At 42.1% G+C, this 17,913-nt stretch overlaps 1 protein-coding gene across 4 annotated transcripts in view; it reads left to right on the top strand.

The window, feature by feature from the left end:
- Nucleotides 1-17,913, top strand: part of IL15RA (interleukin 15 receptor subunit alpha) — an 87,979-nt gene that overhangs the window by 52,529 nt on the left and 17,537 nt on the right. For 3 of the 4 annotated variants that reach the window (XM_088468902.1, XM_088468901.1, XM_088468903.1), the window contains 2 exons: nucleotides 13,650-13,835; nucleotides 15,801-16,010. In XM_088468902.1, the coding sequence (XP_088325028.1) occupies nucleotides 13,650-13,835; nucleotides 15,801-16,010 (396 nt within the window). The remainder of the gene's footprint in view (nucleotides 1-13,649; nucleotides 13,836-15,800; nucleotides 16,011-17,913) is intronic. The other variant, XM_088468904.1, reaches the window with a different exon arrangement.

Here is a 17,913-nt window from a genome sequence, read left to right as displayed (position 1 = left end):
AGGCCTGGCTGGATATAATACTAATATATATTAATCTTCCTCCATATTCAGGCTGGACTCTCCTTGAGATGATTTTGCTTCTCCTGCGCTGGGTTACCCACCAGGGGCTGCAGTCAGGTACATCTTAAAGCGAGATGTAGTTGGCAGCCGTCGGTCTCAATACCGACATCGGAATCCCGACAAGGAACTTAATATAATCGTGGAAATACGGACGCCTATCTTAATCCCGCCGCCGGAATGCCGAAGTACGCCAGCTCGAACGAGGTAAGTTCGGGGCACCCTAAGCATTAGCTGTGCGGGTAGGCTGGGGAGATTAGGTTTGGGGGGAGGTTAGGGTTAGGCACTCCTAGGGGGGAGGGTTAGGGTTCAGCACCCTCGGGGGGGAGGTTATGGTTAGGACCCCCCCCCAGCCAGGGAGGGTTAGGTTTAGGGAGTGGTAAGGGGGGTTTAGGGTTAGGCACCCCCGGGGGAGGTTAGGCACCACTAAGTAAGGGAGGGTTAGGTTTAGGGGGGGAAGAGGGATGGGGATAGGGTACTTACCTGCCCTGTCGGGATCTTCTCCCTTCGGGCTCCGGTGTCGGGACTTCATACCCATTCCACCAAAATCATCTCACATTATTTTTTCTCTCAAAGTTGGAAACCCTCTGTGCTCTCACCCCTCTGTTCACTGCTGTTTAAGGACACAGGGGAGCAGTAGAAACATAGAGGACATTAATGTAACCTTTCTATCATCTACTATCTATTCAATATACTCTCGGTTTGACATGTATATTAGAGCTTGAGATGCTACTCTGTGTACAAGTTAATTTTCTCACCTATCCTAGCAATATGGAGAACATCTACCCACTACATCTTTTTAAAGCCCAAATTAATAAGTGTGCCAGGTGGTTGTCCCAAACAAGCTGTATGTCTATATACTAATTAACCACTGTCCACTTTAGACGGAATTTTGTCCGAATCAGCGGATCGGGCTGACATATCGGCCACATCAAGTGTGTACGCACTGTCGGACAATGCGCGTTCCCGCGTAGTCGTTCATCGCATCGACATATCAAGCGTACATGCTGCTCAATCTGTCAATTTGATGAACGATCCCATGCATTTGGGTGCGACTGGTGAACGACATATCGTGCAGTTGTTCACCAGATCGTGTGGTGTGTTTGGACCGCATGATATGTCCGTCGCATCATGGGTCGGCAGGCTACACAGGTCGTCTAATGTCTACCCATCTTAACCCCTTGTAGTAATCTGACATTACTACTGTGTTGTTCTTTTGGTTATTTAACTGAATAATTTCCATAGTTTAAATACATGGATACCTAATTTCCAGAGTGAAAGGACTTACTTCAGAAGTATAATACTAAAACTTTGTGTAAAATGATGCAAACACACTGCAGATTTGCAAGTGTTTTTGTGAACAGCAGCTAGCAGTAGGGGGCAATTGGTAGGGGAAAACGAGCATTTATGGTGCGTACAGACGGGACGATCGACAACGATAACAATATTGTTGTTCGATCTCCCGGGTGTGCTGGACGATCGATATCAATCATCCAGCACACCATGTACCCACCAACGACTATGGGTCCATATAATAACCTGGTCGATATCGACCAGATTGGCCTGCATGCACGGGTGATGGTCGATCTCTATATCGACCATACATGCCCGCGCATCGCAGGTCGTTGGTGGGCAGAAATGCACGCTATGAAGGAAAATTATATGATCATTATCGTTCATATCATCCATTTTAATTGTACCGTGTGTGTACGCACCTTAACAATTGCAATAGATGGGATAAGGAATGCAGATAATTGCGAGCAGGGACACTGGAAGTATATTTTAATGAGATGTAATAACTGAATTTCCAGAGAGATTTTGGCATAAGAGCCCTCAGAAAAGAAATGCAGCACATTGGGATAAGAGACTACAAAAGAAAAATAATGGATTAGGAAAAGGGAACTCAAGAAGTGAAGGCTGCATATTTGAAAGTTGCAGCTAGAATATACAGTGACTTATCTACTACTATGAATTACTTCTATCATAATTACTGATGACCTGTGTACAGAGCTTGGCCTGTTCTGACTACTCTTCTGTTTATCAGTTATCTTATGTAACCATGTGTCTCTACGGTGCAAAAGGTTATTTTTTTTTTGCACTTTTGAGTGATACTCAGCTGACACAGTGAAATCTACGGTATTCAGGGATGACACATTGTTATGGAGGCCATTGCGCCTGCAGTTAGCCCTTTTTTAAGTAATTTTGGGGATACCTGCAATTGAAAATAATTGTATTAATTTAATCAACATATTTAGTTTTTATGTGCTTCCTTTTTGGTCAATGCCATCCTGGGAGTACAATATAGGGATATTTATCAAGTACAGGCCCCATTGCAATACTTTATTAATAAGCTAAGGTACTGTATGGATGATTCTTTATTGGTGAGAGATGGCAATACATACTACTAGTCGGGTCATTGCTTGTAGTAACCCCAATAGGGGAAAGTGAATACGATCCATAACCTCAGCAAACTCCCTTGTTTGCTCCTTAGTCTTAGCCGTGACAATTATAATATATTTGTAGCTGTCACAAAACAGTAGACCTTAGATGGACATGTGCTGTAATGTAATATTAAGATAATAAATGCAAAAAATACACACACACACATTTTTATGACTTTTTAATATTGTTTTTATTTGATAGTTTTCTTTCTCACAATAGGTTTACAGATGTTCTAGTGTGTAATAAGGGGCACAACTATATTGGGTGCAGGGGCTGCCGTTGCTATGGGGCCCAGTGGCTTAGACTCCCCTCACCCAGATGAAATACGCATCAGTGCCCTGGGTGCTGGAGATAAGGTGGGAGATGGGCAGCATGGGTGGTTCAATGTGAGCCAGAATAAAGGTGATACACCCTCCAGCAGCGCCACTTGCACAGCTCACTGTTTTCGGCTCATGTCAAATATTCCTCTGATGAGGCACAGTATTCTGAAAAGAAGGAGGCACTGTCTGCCTGAAGACGGACCAGAGAGCATTCATATCTGTTAGCCTGCCCTAGATGCCAAAGATGTAGCTACCATAGATGTAGGGGGTGCAGCTGCTACGGGGCCCGAGTCGCGCCCCCAGGCCCACCTCACCTTGCACCCAGCACTTACCTCAAACTACAGAACAGTGTTCCCTATGTTAGAGGAGTTCTCTGCACTGCCTCTGTTTACTACTGCAGCTACTGGGCTCTGGGACCCAGAGCGGCTGTTGCCGTAGAGATTACCTCTGACCTGCGCCACCACTGCATTTAAGAAGTACAGTGAGTGTGCATACCTGGTGCACCACAACACCCAGCAAAACCTACAAACGGTCCTGGCTATAAATGGACAACCCAGATAACCTAAACCTGCTTTTAAACTTGTGTTTACCTGTTCCTACCTGGGTAATAAACCATCACCTGGTTAAATCATCTGCCATGTGGACTAATCTCAATTGCACACCACTGCCACCTACCATCATAGTGTCTGCCAATACCCTGCTTGCTGGGTGGGAAGGTCACGTCACATCTCCCAGCATTCCCCATGTGCGGCCGTCTCTCCTGTCTCCAAGCACTGCAGTACAATGTTCCATGCCTGCTGGGACGGGCGATGATGTCACACCTCCCAGCATTCCCCGCGCACCTCTGAGGCATTATGGATGGAGGGTCAGGACGACTAACTGAAGATGAGCTGTGCTTTCAGTCACTGCCTATTGATACTGGCGAACCAGTGCTTGGGTGGAATTCATAAATGTAAAAAAATAGAAAATTAAATTGATTGGTATCAGTAAGCACGCACCCCTGGGGAGCACTAGGCAAGTCCACTCAGGTGGAGCACTGCCGAGAGAATTGTTTCAAGAAGCTATGGTGCCCTCTTTAAAATGTTGCTATGCTACGCCCCTGCTGGATGCCCTACAACTACAGTAAGTATTATTGCGGCGATTAGTGTCTAACTATTGCACACCTGTTGATTTTGCTTTTGATATTTTTTGTACTGTTAAGGACTTTCAATATAGGTTTACATATATTTGCATAGGGTATATAATCCTGAGAAACTGAAGATATGATGCCATGCTACACTAGGTTTAGAGAATTGCAATTTTCATTTTAAAATGACTGGATACCCAACACCTGCGATTTTATAAGTTTCGAATAAAGCATAATAAATCATCTCTACTTGTTTAAAATCCCCGCCCCTTCCCATCCCAACTGTGTAAATGCCACCTTATGTGATTTTTTTTTTTTTATATATATAATCCTTCAGTATTTTAAGGGGTTGATTCAATTAGGTGCAAGCAGAGCAAAGTGCTGTTGCGTCGGCTCCTCATCTCGCCATCATCTAACCACAGACTTGTGTATTTTTTGTATGCAGCCTCATGGGCTAATGTAAGTGTGCCATATGGCTGCACTTACTTTTGCTGCGAGCCAACTGGTGGCTAATTCAATTGACCCCTGAGTGTAAGTGTTTTTTGGTGGTGCAATTTGTAAGTATAAAGCTTTCCTATCTACCTGCTATGACAGATACAACTAACTTACTAACCAAAGGGGCCCTAGATACAATGCCCTGTGATAAACTGAGAGTCTTAGTTTGAAACATCCTTAGTATACCTGTTTGTAAGGATACTTTTTAGACTAAGGGTGTGCACCGGCCACTTTTCGTGTTTTGATTCTGGATCTGGATCTTTCTTCATATTTTGGATCTGGATTGTTTTGCCAAAACCACTCTTCCGTGTATTGGGTTTTGTGTTTTGAATCTACGCTATTATTAACCTCCAATAACATTCATTTCCACTAATTTCCAGTCTGTTCTAAACCCCTCACAATATTGTTTTTAGGCAAAAAGGTTGCACTGAGGTAGCTGGATGACTATGCTAAGCGACACAAGTGGGCTGCACAAACACATGGCCCATCTAGGAGTGACAGACAGGATGGCAGTTTGAAAAACTAGGCCCCAAACAGTACATACTTGGTGCTGCTACTTTGTTGATGCACGTGCGGCTAACGCGCACACAAACACAGAAAAAATAAACACTTTTTAAATGTTTTCATTTTTTTGGGCACTTTGGGGGGTTACACCGCCCTTCAACAGACCAGCCGGCCCTTGACGTATGACACAGACGCATGCTTGGCGCTGCTACTTTGTTGATGCACGTGCGGCTAACACGCACACAAACAGAAAAAAATAATGTTTTGCATTTGTGGGGAGCACCCCTGATGGACAGAGCACCCCCTGGACAACACTACAGCACCTCTTTAGGACTACAGTCACACAGGAGCCACTGAAGCCCCCCCTCTTCTGTCTGCACACAGCTCCTATGGACAACACAGCCTTTATGGGACAACAGCACTGCACAACACAGCCCAGCCAGCTCCTATGGACAACACAGCCTTTATGGGACAACAGCACTGCACAACACAGCCCAGCCAGCCCCTATGGACTTTGGACACAGCCCCTATGTACAACAGCAGCACCAGCACAGCAACCCCCACCATCCCTCTTCACTGTCCACAGTCAGAATGAAAAATTGTGCAGACGCAGGGACCTTTTATAGAATCCAAAACCCGCAAGAATCCGACAGCTGGATGATGACGTTTTGCCTCGATTTCAGTTCTGAGCCAGGCGGGAAAACCTGAGCATGACTAGGTTCCCGGCTTGGATCGGGGGGCGGGGGGGGGGGAGTTTCTGATTTCTAAAATCCGAACTCGCTCATGCCTACTTTAAACCAGTGATTTTGCAACCCTTTTCAACTTGAGGCGCACTACGCAAGATTTTCAAATTGCCAAGGCACACTATCCGGCGATGCGGTGTGCGCAACCTATGAAAAACATACACATTGGCTCCCACATTAAAAAAAATCACACTACATTGGCCTTCACAGGAACAAAACACACTACATTGGCCCCAGGGAAATAAAGCACACTACATTGGGCCACACAGGAATAAAATGCACATACATTGACCCCCACAGGAATAAAACCCACCTACATTAGCCCCCACATTAATAAAATGCACATACATTGGCCTCCACATCAATAAAATGCACATACATTGGCCCCCACAGAAATAAAATGCACATACATTGGCCCCCACAGGAATAAAATGCACATACATTGGCCCCCACAGGAATAAAATGCACATACATTGGCCCCAACAGGAATAAAATGCACATACATTGGCCCCCACAGGAATAAAATGCACATACATTGGCCCCAACAGGAATAAAATGCACATACATTGGCCCCAACAGGAATAAAATGCACATACATTGGCCCCCACAGGAATAAAATGCACATACATTGGCCCCAACAGGAATAAAATGCACATACATTGGTCCCCACAGAAATAAAATGCACATACATTGGCCCCCACAGAAATAAAATGCACATACATTGGCCCCCACAGGAATAAAATGCACATACATTGGCCCCAGGGAAATAAAACACACATACATTGGGCCACACAGGAATAAAATGCACATACATTGACCCCCACAGGAATAAAACCCACCTACATTAGCCCCCACATTAATAAAATGCACATACATTGGCCTCCACAGAAATAAAATGCACATACATTGGCCCCCACAGGAATAAAATGCACATACATTGGCCCCCACAGGAATAAAATGCACATACATTGGCCCCCACAGGAATAAAATGCACATACATTGGCCCCAACAGGAATAAAATACACATACATTGGCCCCAACAGGAATAAAATGCACATACATTGGCCCCCACAGAAATAAAATGCACATACATTGGCCCCCACAGGAATAAAATGCACATACATTGGCCCCCACAGGAATAAAATGCACATACATTGGCCCCCACAGGAATAAAATGCACATACATTGGCCCCAACTGGAATAAAATACACATACATTGGCCCCAACAGGAATAAAATGCACATACATTGGCCCCCACAGAAATAAAATGCACATACATTGGCCCCCACAGAAATAAAATGCACATACATTGGCCCCCACAGGAATAAAATGCACATACATTGGCCCCCACAGGAATAAAATGCACATACATTGGCCCCCACAGGAATAAAATGCACATACATTGGCCCCCACAGGAATAAAATGCACATACATTGGCCCCAACAGGAATAAAATGCACATACATTGGCCCCCACAGGAATAAAATGCACATACATTACTCCCCTCAGGAAAAACAATCCCATTGACAGGCCACACAGAATAGATATAAACCACATTCCCACACAAAAAAAATAAAATCCTTGGCTGCCCTCACAGAAATATATGAACCACATTGATTGCCACATACCTCCCTGTCAGTGCAGAGATGTCAGCAGCGTGAGAGCATGTGGGAGGGAGGGAGAGCTGTCTTGCGGAGCGGGCATGACGGGCTGCTGGCAATGCGGCGTGTGTGACCTGTGATGTCACGCCACCACATCTAGGCAGGTCACCCAGAGGAACTCTGCGTCAGCGCTGCCTGGTCCGCAGATCTGTATTGTGACAGACTGTTCTGACCGCGCTGGCACAGCGGTTGAAAACCACTGCTTTAGACTACGAAAATCAATTTATTTCAATTTGTACTGATACTGTTAATATGGATTATTAATCTAGTTTACAACAATACAAATTCAAAAGTCACTAATGGACTCTTAAGCCCGTATTCAGTTTGGAGTGAAAAGCCGAGATCAGCGAAAAAGTTTTGCTGATGACGTCATTTCGCCATGCGGAAAAGTATCGCCGTATTCAATTTCAAAGACTTTCCGCCTAGGCGGAAAGTCAATGCAATGTAATAGGCGAAAAGTTTCACCTATGAATAGCAGGCGGAAAAAAGTGCAGAATTTGGGTTTTGGGGTACAACATTGCGGGAACCCCCGTGCAGCCTTAAGACAGTCCCCCAAAGGTAAACTGCATCAAAAAAATCTTAAAAAAGACTTAAGAACACCCCAAAAAATGACTTTCATTTTGGGGGCGAAAATGCCAAAGTTGGGGGACAAAGTTAAAAACTAGCTAAATAGACTCCAGGGGGGACACCAAGTATGGACCAGGTGTTTTTTGGATTGCAGGTGCTTGCGGCAGGTGGATTTTTCATGATTTTTTTTTAAACCCCACTTTCGGAACTTTTAAATATGCTACCCCCCATTTTCAAGTACCCCAAATTTGCTGGGACTAGTTATTTTCAACAAAAAAAACTGCTTAATGCTATTCTTCACCACTGCAAAAACACTATATAGCACCTATTGAGACCATTTAAAGTGGCCAAATACCTTCAGCAGGGCTATTCGGGGGTACCCATAGTGAACCCCCATGTCAGTGCATCTTTTGTAGGGTCTCAGGCTGATTTCCCCAAATCGGACAGGTTTTTTCACCAGTTTCACCAGGTGCCGTTTTCACGTCCTTTCAAATTGAATACGGGGATAAGCGGGGAGGCGCTTGATACTTTTTCGCCTGCAAAACACGCGATGTAGGCGAAAAGTCTGGCAGGTGAAAATGTATCTTGGGTGCGAAACATATTGAATACGGGCCGTAATAGTTACAAATGACTGCAGTCAGTTAACCTTTGACTTATAGCTAAAGAGATATAGGCAGTATTTGTCTCCTCAGTGTATGTTGTCATCTATCCCGTCATGGAAGCTAAGTGTTTCTGAAGGCAATATTAGTTTTCATTAGAGAACTGAGCACAATAGAAATAGCTGTAGGTGTGTATAACTGCACGTGTTATACATATGCACCTGATAGTGTAGTATTTCCTGATAAAAATACTGATAAAATAAGACTTATGCTGGCTACACACTGGCAGATATATTGGCCGATTAATTGATCGCCCAATATATTGTGTGCCTGTCGGCCAGTGTGTACCAGCGTTATGTCTGTGAACGACGTAGTTTACAGACATATCCCGTTGGCTGTGCTGCACCACCGAAGGCAGATATATCTGTAGATATCTGTCCATCGTGCTGTGTGTACAGGGGATCAGCCGACCAACCAAACACTTGCAGCCACCGGGAAGGGGTCACTGTCATTCTTCAAACACAGCCTGTAACATGACAGTTAGGAGCTGAGTGGCTGGTAGTTTATCACTCTCCACTTTCCAGAGCTTAGTACATCTGCCCTCCCTTATACAATATGATTGGCGCTCTATATTCCGCATGTGTTTTACCTCTTCTAAATGTATCTCGCATGCCAAGATGATTCACAAACTGATTCATCGGCTGTGTTTGACCCCTGATAGATTACACAAAATATGGTCTTCAATTTCTAATCAATGGTGGCGAAACTATAGTCAGGTATGGGACCTTTACCACATTTTCTGGGCTTGCCTGAAACTTAAACAGTTGTGGCATCAAGTTTTTGAGTTAATCTCTACAGTAACTGTGACTCCTGTACCCCCAGGTCCCCTTGTAGCATTATTTAATTTCCACGAAGGAGCTGTGGCTTCTGGAGCCGGGTTTGTGATGGACCATATTTTATTGCCACTAAAGCCCTTATTGCTTACCATTGGCATTCGGATCTTTTACCAAATCTTACTGTTATAGAAAATAAAGTACAAACGCACTGTGATTTTGAAACCGCTGGCGTGTCCTACTCCTCAGCTACTAACCCATTAATGAAGTGGTTTGGGTGGAGTGATTATAGGGCAAATGCTAGAGCACCTGTTGGTATAGCCGGGACTTAAGTTCATTTAAATTAATTAAGCAGATTTCAAGTAAGTTAAGTCTCCCTTACGATCCGATTAGGGATGGGGATTGGATTTTCATTCTGACTCAACTTTGTGTTTTTTTATTCTTTATTATGAGTATTGCTTTTCTAAATGTTGGTGATCATGTGCTATATGTTTCAGATGTGTCTATTTGCTATGTGTTTTTTTTATTTTTTTTGGATGTACCCTTATTATTGGTGTTTTTCCCTCCTCCTTATTTTATATTTTACTTTGTTTTATATGTTTGGAATAATAACTTCTAAGATTGTTTGTTTGTATCTGGTTATATTGCGGATCGTCAATAAAAATTAAATTTTTTGTAAAAAAAAAAAAAAGTGTATCTATGTATAGCTGTGGCACAATATTCTCCATACCTCACAACCGTTAAAGTTGGGTAATTGGGACAGATGACACAGGAAAATTGTCAAACATCACTGGGACATGATCAGCAAATCCAATATGCTGGATAGCTCCATGTCCTCTTTCCCTCACCTAACGCCTACTTTTGAATACTGCTATGCAGAGCAGCGTTGACTGGGAGTCCACAAAGGAGGTCTTTTCACATTCAATCAGGACCGTTTTGAGGTATGTAGTCTTTAATAATTAGCTGAAATGCCTAACTTGTATAATAAAAATATATCACCCCTCAAACTGACAGGGACTATGTTTTATGTTCTATTTTTAATATGTGGAAATAATCTAAGTAACTACTCTTCAAAAACATTGTGAGGGATGATGTGACCAACATAAGAATCTCATGGTGTTCAGTATTTGCAGTGTGAACATGCTATGATATTTCCTTGTAACACTTGCAAATGCCTACCATAGCATTCAGAAAGCATTGTTAAGGTTGCATGTGACCTCCTGCCAGGACAACTTCCTGAATCACTGACATAGGGCCTCATTTACTAACGGGTTATATCACCAAAACGAGTGATAAATTTCACTGTGTGTGATAAATGGTGCTCCAATCAATCAGCTCCCAACTGTTAGAAAGATGACAGTTGGGAGCTGATTGGCTGGAGCACCATTTATCATACACAGTGAAATTTATCACTCATTTTGATGATAAAACTTGTTGGTAAATGGGGGCCTTAGTGTGCTGAGGATGGAGCATTGACAGAAAAGAACAGTATTCAGAAAGTTGATAAAAGTAATGGTCAATATTAATGTGGCTTTACGTATCCAGGCAGTGGGGGGACCTCGAGTTTCATGACTCATGCACACCTAACTCCAGTGACAGCTGCAAGGCTGGATGTAGTGAAAATCTGCTAGAAGCTGTTTGAGATCCCTAACAGTCTTCCAGTGCCAATGGAGCAGTCCCACAAGCAAGAAAATGAGGATGCAGTCTTATTTTAAGAAATGCCAGTTCCTCAGATGCTGCATGGAGAGGGGCAGTAAGTATGGATTTGTAATTCTATTACATAATACAAATATGAGTGGTTTGCAGGATGTGTTATTGTTGTGTTACATGATATTTTCTCTTTACAGGAATTTGGGGAACATTAAAGATATTGAAGACTCCAGGAAAATGGGGAGACCATAAACCTTACCAGAGAGCCAGTGCAAGCAGCATTGAGAAGTGGGATTTGCACTGTATGTTCCCTCAAATGGCCACATCAGAATCCATCTGCTGAGGAGTGGGAAGCTTCTAGAACAATCCGCCCCCCCTTAGAGGAAGAATCCAGTTCCAAAGATTGTGAGGCTCATAGGACATATTCAAGAAGAGCTGAAGGAGCATCAGTAAGAAAGCAGCTGCAGAAATGCAGCAATAATGGCTTTTCTGCAAAAACTTGTTAATAGCCTTCATAAAGTTCCACCTGATGCCTATTCCCAATTATCATAAAAATGTTTCCACTAATCAAGGATTGTCCCCAATCCACCTACTAAATACTCCAATTACCCACCAATGCAACCAAGCCACCACTAGTCTCACATCTGCACCATACTCCCATCCGCATAGACATGCACCTACGCTTCCCACGCAACATACATATATATATATATATATATATATATATATATATATATATATATATACACAATCCACAAGAGGAGTATGCCACACACAGATAACATATAACCTAGATCTTCCACCATTTCTACCAGAACATCCTTTACACTGATGGGGTCTGAGGGTGTGGTATTGGCTACATATCTTTGATTTTATGTACCTAACATGTACGACTAGAACATTTTTAAGGTTCATAATTTAAAAACAGCCTTTTCTAATTGTTTTTTATCAAAAACAAAATTTGTTTCCAAACTTCGATTTATTTTTCGAAGAATTTTTTTATGCTAAAATATCGTAAAACTTGTCTCACATTTTATCAATAACAATTTGTATCTAACAATATTTAAACAAATGTATGTAACAATCTATTCTATATATGAATGCTACATTTGAGGATCTAAGAATGTGAAAATGTTTCCAGTCCTAGCAGTATTTGGGTGCTTATATTCCATGGCAGTATGATAAAGTATTCTTGGTGAACCCACACAAAGTTGGGTATTCTAATACCTGCTGGAGGCTAGCAGAATTGTAAGGCGTTCACATTAAGTAATCGACTGTGTAACCATGACTTACCCAATAACATTGATAATAGTCTGTAAAACTACCTGGTTATGCTGAGTGTGTGTGTTTCCCGATTTATGGCTTGTCCCTGTTATACTCATGCATGACCTCTCATTCAGATATTGTCAAATTAAGCACTGATTAAGCACTGTTAACAGTCTTTTTGGGGGAGAGGGGGGGAGAGATTTAATAACTCTTGGAGGGAAGTGGAGAGGTTGCTCATAGCAACCAAATAGCTTCTGTCATTTGCCTAGCTCAGGCTGTAATATCTATATATTAATTCTATAAGGTTTTTTTTACTGTGAGACGTATTTTGAGAGAACGGCTGAACGTAAACAATATGGTTGCAGTATCAAAATAAAGGTCTTGCCATGTAGATGTGCTAGTCAAAAAGAAAAATGATATTGGGACAGTTTGGGCGTGGAGTAGTGGCATAGTTCCCATGTAAAGTAGTGTGCTGTAATGATGGCATTGCCCTAACATGATTGGACACACTAGATCACATGACTGTGCATTATTTCCCAACAGCCACACACTTCCCAGCGTAACCGCTCACCTGAACTACTTCCACCTGAACTAAAATAGTCACTGCTCAGCTCCCTTTTGTCATACATGATGGTAACATCGAAGCACATCGGCCCGCACGAACAATTACAGCAGCTCTGACCCATCGCAGAAATTGCGAGTCTCATCGCACGCAGTGAGTACACAAGCTGCATATGGAATCGCAGTGGCTAATTTATGCACGTCCATACAACGGCGTTCAAACGGACAGGCACCCCTGCGTTTCTCCAACTACTCCCCTATCACCACCCCCAAACGCTCGCAGCCTGTCACTCACTCTGCAATGGATTCCTGTCTGCATGCGTAATCGCAGTGCGATCACCGCACACATGCAGTGCATGCGCAGTGTGCAACAATCGGCCGTTCTGTGTATGCGGTTGCAATTGCGATCCGTGCTGAATCAGGCCCATGGTCCACAATGTTATTGCGCATCACAGTTATACAGCACTGTAACTTTTGTGACTTGAATTAAAAAATAATCATTTCTGATTGGTTACTGTGATTCAGTACAGCTTTTGCATTTAAATGAAATGTTAGTAAATAAGCAATATTGTTTGGCATAAGAATGTAAAAGTTTTAAAATTGTGTTTTCTTTGTGTAAATTAAAAACCAAGAAGTTGAAATGTTTTATTGGTCCATTGTAGTTTGTGTTTCTTTTTTTGGATGTGTGCCCATCGATTCTGTTACTTTATGTGATAGAATAATCACATTAAAATGTCAATAAAAAGGTACATACAGATGCTGTAGTCGTAAAGATGACTGTTTTGTGCTTCAAATTTTATATATATATTTCAAACCCTTTCTCTAGGGTCAAGTCCAAGCTCTGTCTCCACTGTGTCATCTACCTGCGTAGAGACACAAGGGCTAACAACACCAGCAGCGAAGACCCCTGAGACACCTACATCGAAGGCAAAAGTAACGCAATTACCGCATGATTCTGGACTTACTCCCACAAGATGTCACACAACATCGGGACAACCAACTGACTTTCCAGGTTTGTTTATAGCAATGTAGCAGTACAGCAAATGGGTGACAGCAAAAAGGAAATTTAAACTGGCAATTCTTTTCAATATATATATATACTGTATCTACTGGATATATACTTTTTGAATTGTTTACCATATAATTTCAGCTGTTTCAGTCACTCAGAACTTAGATTGGGAAAAAAGCTCTTGCATGAAAACAAAACTAAAAAAAATCTTTACTATCAAAGCCACTTTTTTGTGCAACTTTATATGAACAGTATACAGTATATGTACATGCTTTTAAAGCAATTATTTAGATCAGTGGTTCTCTGGCAGACCATGGGCCTGATTCAGAGTTGGGTATAGAGTAAAGCTGGCCACACATCTAAAGATTATCTGTCCAACCAGCCAACTAGTTGATTGGTTGGAATGAAAATCTGGTAACGTATGGGAGTAAATGAAGATCAGCAATTTGCTCCTAGATGCCAGAAAAAGTTTGTTAAATGTCAGACAAGTTTGTTAAATGTTTGATCCAAACAATTTGTTCAAACAACAGTTTTTGTCCATTTTCCGGCGTTTGGGAGCAAATTGCTGATTGTCATTTGCTCCCATACCTTACCAGATTTTCATTCCAACCAATCAACAAGTTGGCTGATTGGATGTAAGTTGGTCTAGTGTGTGGCCAGCTTTAGACAGAGCATGTAACTGCATCTTGGTGAAACCATGCTGTACTGCAGGTGGGGCAGATGTAAATTGTGCAGAGACATTTAGATTTGGGAAGAGTGTGTCCTAACTGACATCTAAATTGCAGTGTAATAATAAAGCTGTCTAGCATTTGTGGGCTACATGCAAAAGCAGCCAGTATTTACCCCACATGCAAAAACATGGTATGTATTTGTACCCCTTGCGTTACAACATGATTTGTCCCATGTACACAATTACTTGCTCTATCTTACTCTATTCCCAAAACTGAATCAGGCCCCAAATGCACTATATGAAGAATTTTACCTATGAGGGAAATATGCTTATATTATACACCTAGGCAAGGCCCATATATGTCAGTAGGAGAGTATGTTAAGAAGAACATGAAAACGATGCAGCAGAAGGAGCTACTACTATAAACCAACACTCAGTTTTCCTATGGCCGCCGGCCACATATCGGCTATCTTCAGCATTTTCCAGTGTTTGTCATGCCAGCACAGAACGTTGCCTGAGACCTTTTCAGAATATTTAAGCAGATTTTAGGCAGCAGTTTAATTGTTCCTGTGAGAGGTGCAGAAGCAAAAGTAATCATATGCTTATATTTGCTCTAGCTGTTTTCCTGCTGGTTTAAAATGCTGAGAATTAAATATGCTTGTGTAACCCAACTTAGGTAAAACCGATTAATTTCTATAGGGATACCTCCAAAGTTTGGTACACACTATATTATCCGTCATACTCTATATCGTCCCATCGCGTATCAGAGCGATATATCGTATGGAACGTGCAGTGTGTACACCCGATTCGTTGCTCGCGATGGTCGTTTATCGCATTGTCCCATCTGCTGTGCTGCATAGCAGATGGGACAATGCAATGAACGATGTGATGCTTCTAAATGCAGCATGTAACGATATATCGTGCTGTCGTACATTGGATTGTGAAGTGTGTACGGCGTGCGCGATGTATTGTTACATTGCGTCGTCCTGTCGCTGGTACACACATCGTATAGTGGGTTCCCAGGACAAAATTCCATTTCACCAATTCTAAAGAAACTCTTACCCTAATTTTTCTCCAACCCTTTGGTTCCAAACTAATTCTGCAGCTTGTGTACAGCCACCTATCTCAACTTCCTTCTCTCTGTAAGTAGTGAGTGTATATGTGTACATAAATGCATTAGGCATTTATATTTTAGAATAATACTATTAAAATATACAAAAAATAAGTGTAGACATGAATAATTATACTTACAGAACTTTTTTTTTTTAACTGATATATATAACTAATATTGTATCTAGGGTCAAACCCAAGTCATGCTTCCCCTTCATCATCTACACAAATAAAGACATTCACAGCAAATGTATCAACATCAACAGAGCAGATCCATGAGACCTTTACATCCAATTCAAAAACAACGCAATTAACGCAAGATCCTGGACAGACTCCTACCATAAAACAAACAACTACGTATGATCACACAACACAAGAGCAAACAACAGACTCTCCAGGTTAGTTAAAAGATACTATTACAAAATTTAAAAAAGCCTAACTTTTCTTATTGAACAAGCACTAATTATTATTTGTCTATATTAGTAGCCCACTGTTAAGCCAACATTTTTGTTTATTGATATAATAATTGTATAGATCTTTATATGCAATAGCTGGCTACACTTTTTTATTTTCTAAACTTCATTGTTACCTGCTGGGAGAGGTGGGTGGGTAATAATCTGTAATTACCTGGACCCAAGCTAGCTGCTGAGGGGGGCAACTGTCCCCTTTGTAGCACAAGGGTTTCTTTTTTCCAGAGGGTGCGTGGTCAACCACCAGGTTTGGCCACACCCCTTCAGTACCCGGGCCTCTTGTCATTTTCAAGGGCACGGCCTACCCGATGCCTTTACCAAGCTCTTCTATCCAAACTGTTGTTTAGTTTAGGTTGTAGCCGTGCTGCAGCTGACAGTGGGAACAATGAGAGACTATATAGGAATATTGTAAAATTTCCAGAGTTTACCGAACATACATGAAAACTCTTTGCATTATTTTAAATAAATGTATTTACAGCATGGTGGTGTAACTTCCATAAGGTAAATTAATATGGAGTTGTGACCCAGTTAATAAACAAGGTTTCCTAGACTGGACATCTAAATGGTGACACTGGCCAACTAATCACATATATGGGAAATGGTTTGAAATATTCCCCACATTTTTGATTGGTTGGCAGATCCAGTCATAAAGATAATGATAATACCCACATTGTTTATTTTGCAATGGTCGTCTATAAGCAGCACTGCACACCAAAGTTAGATTGTTCTCTTTCTTCACAAACTCCTTATGGAGCTCAACAGAAGCTACTGGAGAGCCATGATCTACAACTACAAGATAGTTCTGCGACAACAGGAGACATTTCATCGACTGCAAACTGCTTTTGGTGGAGCAAGCACCGTCCCGAACCACTATGTTGAGTGGCTTGCAGAATTCCATGCGGGAGACGGTCCCTGGAAGACTAGCGCTGCCCCCAACCTGTGTCCACCATCACCGAGGATAATGTTGCTGCTGTGCGGGCTACAGTTGAGGTGGATGCCAGGGTGACAGTGGCCCAGTTAGCATAGGAGATAGGCATCTCATCAGGATCTATCCGCTGGATACTCCACGAAAAGCTTGTCGCGAGCAAAGTTTCTGCATGTTGGGTGCCCCATCAGCTGACCCGCGAGCAGAAGGAGGTTTGGGAGACTTGGTGTCGCAACATGCTGGCCATGTTTGATGGTGGTCGCTCAAAATCTGTCTAGGAGATCATCAGTGGCAATGAATCCTGGATCTCCAGTTTCGACCCCGAGACCAAACAGTCGGGCCAGTGGACCCCAGTTGGAGGTGCACCACCACAGAGGTGCACCACCACGTGAGCGCAGCATGGCAAAGCAATGGTAGCTGTTTTGTGGACAAGACTGGTCATGTAGCTACCGTACCACTCGTGCAGCAGCACACCGTCACTGGGGAATAGTATTACAACCAGTGCTCACATTATTTGTAGATCTAATACTTCTTATTCATTTGGAAATTTATTGCACACCTCTCGTAATAACCATGTCATTTATTTTACATTGGCCAGTGGATAATTTTTTATATTATATGTAGAATCCCTTTTTCCCCTCCTTTGATCTTGATTGTGATAAAAACACCATCAGCGCTCAACCTCTTAGGAGTAATAATAGGAAAACAGTATTTGGGGGAAAATGAGAAATATTTAAATGAGCGTGTGTATTTTATTCAATTAATTTTATATAAATGCTGTACACAGTACTGATGGGGAAAAAGAGGAATATCTATGACTCTGGAGGTGGGTATAGCAACAATTTTGGCTATAACTTAATAAAATGTGTCTGTGACACAGGGCCTAATTCAGCAGATTCCTGATGT

This window comes from Taudactylus pleione, unplaced genomic scaffold (genome assembly GCF_031769625.1).
Source record: "Taudactylus pleione unplaced genomic scaffold, aTauple2 ptg000086l, whole genome shotgun sequence".
NCBI lineage: Eukaryota > Metazoa > Chordata > Amphibia > Anura > Myobatrachidae > Taudactylus > Taudactylus pleione.
This window is presented reverse-complemented; position numbering and strand designations above follow the sequence as displayed.